Here is a 4806-nt window from a genome sequence, read left to right as displayed (position 1 = left end):
CAACAGCGCGGAGACTTGAACCTCCCTTAGCTAGTCCTCCCCTCCGGCCTTCATGAACTTCTCTTTTTCCGAATTTCATCATGGATGCATAGTCACTTGATGTCAACACAGAAAAAGAGCTTCGTGCCGCTCCCTCCAGAACCAATCGGTCGGAATAAAAGCATGGGTGCGCACGACCGAATACCACCGATCCAGCAAACTCCAGGCAAAAAGCACTGTTACATTCGCGGCGGAGCCTTCCGGAACTCAACACTCCGGCTAGATCACGAGTCCAGAGCCTCCGGTAGGTCTTCCTCTTCACGCAAGAGCGACCCTAGGACCACCGCCTTTATTCAGGTCGGACCCCCACGTCGGCGACCATCCCGAGCTGGCCACTCCAACCCTCCACCGGCGACTCCGTCGCCGGCTTCCATGCATCTCCATCTCGCCGCCGGAACGCGGTGATAGATCGATAGATCCACCACCACCAACCGCAAGCCGACCCTCTCCGGCGAAGAAGAGGGCCACCTCCACCGTCGTACCCAAGGCTGCTGCCCCGGCGACCCCGTGTCGCGAGTGAAGCCCGAGATCGCCTCCACTCACCGGCGAGAGGCGGGGGAAATTGGCGCGAGCCATGGGCCTGGCCGCAGCCCACCACCAGCCCTTGCCGGAGTGCTGCGGAGAGCCGACGGGAGGAGGGAGCGCAGGCAGGCCGCCGCCGCCCATCCCAACCGCGCCGGCCGATCCACCAGGGGAGAGCCGGCGGGAAAAGGGGGCGCGGCGCAGGCCGCCGCCGCCAATCCCATCCGCGCGTCTTCCATGCTCGAGGAGGGGAGATCCGGCCGCCGTCCACCATGCGTCGACGAGGAAGGGCCCCCGCCGCCGCCACGCCCCGTGGGTCTTTGCCCCGGCGGCGCTACCGGCGGTTAGGGCTGGAGGCTGGGGTGCGGGAGGGTTAGGGAGGCTACTATGTTGATTTAGTCAACACGAACCCTGATAGCACACTCGATGATTAGTCCACACCCTGGGTACTCGATGATAAAAAGCGAGCGGTGGAACCCTAGCGCGCGCGCGCACACACACACACACACACATAGAGAGAGAGAGAGAGAGAGAGAGAGAGAGAGAGAGAGAGAGAGAGAGAGAGAGAGAGAGAGAGAGAGAGAGAGAGAGAGAGAGAGAGAGAGAGAGAGAGAGAGAGAGAGAGAGAGAGAGAGAGAGAGAGAGAGAGAGAGAGAGAGAGAGAGAGAGAGAGAGAGAGAGAGAGAGAGAGAGAGAGAGAGAGAGAGAGAGAGAGAGAGAGAGAGAGAGAGAGAGAGAGAGAGAGAGAGAGAGAGAGAGAGAGAGAGAGAGAGAGAGAGAGAGAGAGAGAGAGAGAGAGAGAGAGAGAGAGAGAGAGAGAGAGAGAGAGAGAGAGAGAGAGAGAGAGAGAGAGAGAGAGAGAGAGAGAGAGAGAGAGAGAGAGAGAGAGAGAGAGAGAGAGAGAGAGAGAGAGAGAGAGAGAGAGAGAGAGAGAGAGAGAGAGAGAGAGAGAGAGAGAGAGAGAGAGAGAGAGAGAGAGAGAGAGAGAGAGAGAGAGAGAGAGAGAGAGAGAGAGAGAGAGAGAGAGAGAGAGAGAGAGAGAGAGAGAGAAAGAGATCTAGGTGCGGATTATAATAAGAGTGTGAACATATGATGATCTTGTGTACAATGATGTGCCAATTAATTTTTTAAATGATCTGGAAGACACCAAAAATTCTTGTTGACCTCCATTTGAGAACAAAAGAAATCAAGATAAGGAAATGAGAGAAATATTAGAAAAAGAAGCATCTCATCAAGAAAAGGTACTTCTTCCCAAGGTTGTGAAGTTAAAATTCACAACAATATCTACTTCAAGTTGTGCTTAGGTCATTCTTAATGTGATTGATCAATTCCTACCTCTTGAACCCCATATCACATTTCGTTAAAAATTTGAAGTTCATAGTGAACAGGTTGGTGTTTTTAATTATTCATTTAGTAATTTTTTATCAAGCATGGGCTAGTGTAAGAAATATTTGGGACTGTGGCTACCATCTAGTTTCTTCCTGTGTCCGCCAATTCTAGGAGTCACCAAGAGAAATGAAAAAAATCCCAGTTAGTGGCCTTTTCAGAAGAAAAGAAATCAAAGAAGACGGAATGTTGAAAATGTAAGTCTGTCATCATCATCATCAACATCAATGAGTTCCAACATAGGTTGTGAAGGTAAGATCCGTCACACTATCTACTTCAAGTTGGGCTTCCACCACTTTTAGTGTGATTGATCATTCCAAACTCTTGTGCCGCAAATTATACTCTGTTCAAAGTTCAAACACTCGCAGAAATGAAATAATCGACTACCATTACAAAGCCATTAGTATCTATATATTATTTAGCTCGATTAATTTGGCACATGAACCCTCAGGGGCTAGTTACAATTTTGTGAACAGAAAGAAAGAATTAACACAAGCCGATCAATGGGACAAAGAATAGGCAGCGAATACATACATGGTCAAAGAAAAGCCTCTAATTGAAAGCTACCACCAAGTCGAATAGGGAAATCAATCAATCGCCACTCTTAGTACAAACATCAAAAATCTATCGGGTGATATGGCGCCATGAATGACGGATCACGCGACCCTGCAGTTGGCTCTGATCTTGCCGCTGCTGCCGGTGAGCACGCCGACGTAGCCCATCTTGACCATGGCTGCGGCGAAGTCGCTCTGGAAGGTGGCCGGGTCGTTGGCGTAGGTGACGACCTGCAGTGCGGTGTTGCCGTCGCTGAGCAGCGCCTGGTCGGAGGCGAGCAGGCCGCGGTTGGCCATGACGCCCTTGTAGAACCCTTCGTCGAATGTGTTGGGGGTTACGACGTCCATGGGCACGAGCGCGCCCGGTGAGGCGCCGGCGCACTGCTGCCCGAGCTGCGCTACGTAGCCGGGGTCCATGGTCGGGTCCGGCGCCGTCGGAGACGGCGACTGCAAGCGGCTGCTGAAGGAGCTGCAGTGCGAGCCGCCGATGGTGTGCGCCCCGGAGAGCGTGACCAAGTCCTTCTGGTTGAGCCCCTTGGAGGCGAAGATCTTTGTGAGCTGGTTCACGTTGGGGGTCGGCGGCGGCAGGTTGCCGCCCGTGTCCTGCGCCCGCGACACGCTCCCGTCCCGCCGCCCCGCCGGGACCTGGTACCCGTTCCCGCCGGTCTGCACGCACAAGACGATGTTGATGAGTGCGTGCTGATTAGGTTGCAGAGGTACTTACATTTTGAACCAGCTAATTATAACCCTTCAGCACCACATTTTGAACATGTAATAATTCATTTTAACAGCCTGACAATACGGTCCCACCGGCAAGCCCTGCTTGGCGAGGCCAGCAAGGCAAGCTTGAAGCAAGATCGATTGGAGGCTCAATCCACTTGGACAACACAAAAAAAAACGAATTTTCTTTTTTACTCTTCTCACCCCTGGCATATGCAGGTGCAGCATCATTTGGTGCAGGCAATGTGCAGAGAAAAAAAGTAGCAAGGGACACAGATCACATAAACTTTAGTAATTCGAAAGCCTACGTGCTAGCCTAGCTTTACTTAGATTAGATTAGATGCAAAGAGCCCATATGATCATGTCTGGTGATGATCTTAAAGTGACGGGTAACAAGGATTAATTGGGGTAAAGTGATAACAAATGGATTTACGCGCGCGAGCGCGTACGTACCAGCGCGAGCGCGTCCCTTGCGGCGAAGGCGAGTATGTCGGCGCAGGAGACGACGCCGAAGCAGGCTTGCTCCACCCGTGCCTTGATCCTGTCGATCACCTCGAAGCCCCGCAGGCTCTTGTTCGGCCCGGCGTCCTTCTCCGCCGTGTTGCCGCTGGTGGAGTCGATCAGCACGGACGCCTCGCAGCCCCCGACGAAGCAGTCATGGAAGTGGAGGCGGAGGAGTCCGGCGGCGAGGCCCGGGTTGGCCGACACCGCCTTGCTCACCTCCTGCTGCACGATGATCTCCGCCGCCGGGCATGAGCTGTCGTAGAACCCCACCCGCATCTGCGCGCGCGCCCCCGTCGACGCCATCAGCAGAACGTAGGAGAAGACCGCGGCTGCCGCCCGAAGCACGAAGCACGTCTCGCCGCCCCGCCTCATCTGCGCCGCCTCCATTGCCGCTACGCTAGCTGCTCGCTCCAGCACAGTCAGTCTGTCACTCTCTCTTTATACACTGGCACGCTATATACTTCTTGCCTAAGGAAGGCGAGAGCTGATCGAGGGCAGTGTGTTAAATAGTGGTGCAAGGAAATAATTAAACACCGGAGAGATTAGGGGAATCTCGAGGGGATTGGCGGTGCATGTGCGCGCGGAGGGGAGAAAGGGTTGGTAGTGGAAAGATGTGGTGGAGAGATTGGGGGTCGGGGCATGGCCGGCTTTGCTGCTTTTCTGCTATCATTGGTGCAAATGGTAAGGCTGCGAGATCTGTGTGGTACACTCGTACGTACTCTAATGTTTTCAGCTGAACCCAGATGCAGCACATCAAGCCATGGATTCGGCCGGTCGATCCAGAGTCCAGACTCCAGAATCCAGAACCATTTCGCCGTGATGATTTTGCGATGAAGATGAAATGGTGATTTCTGCCGCATCTCGTGATTATGTCTGACGACGTTTTTTATCTGTTGTCAGTGGTGCTATAGCGCACGAGGTCGTGCGTGCATGAACTAGAACTAAAAGATTATCATAATTCATAAACATAGGTTCTGTTAGGACGATTTATTTTCTGCCAAGACTGAAGTGTGACATGCGTCTCGTTTACACTTGGTAATGTAAGCCATGTCGGAGCTAGCTAGTAGTCTTGTTTTTTTTT

The 4806-nt window shown here is 53.1% G+C and overlaps 1 protein-coding gene across 1 annotated transcript; it reads right to left on the bottom strand.

Moving 5' to 3' along the window:
* Positions 1-2366: 2366 nt before the first annotated feature.
* LOC124649545 (peroxidase 5-like) lies at positions 2367-4112 on the bottom strand. Its single transcript, XM_047189155.1, has 2 exons — positions 3675-4112; positions 2367-3059 (listed from the first exon to the last, which is right to left on the bottom strand). Exons 1-2 carry the CDS (start codon positions 4110-4112, stop codon positions 2604-2606), a joined length of 894 nt encoding a protein of 297 aa, XP_047045111.1. The 3' UTR covers positions 2367-2603.
* Between the last annotated feature and the right edge of the window lie 694 nt (positions 4113-4806).

This window comes from Lolium rigidum, chromosome 4 (genome assembly GCF_022539505.1).
Source record: "Lolium rigidum isolate FL_2022 chromosome 4, APGP_CSIRO_Lrig_0.1, whole genome shotgun sequence".
NCBI classification, from domain to species: Eukaryota; Viridiplantae; Streptophyta; class Magnoliopsida; order Poales; family Poaceae; genus Lolium; species Lolium rigidum.
Note: the sequence above shows the minus strand (reverse complement) of the source record. Positions and strands in the feature narration are given on the sequence as shown.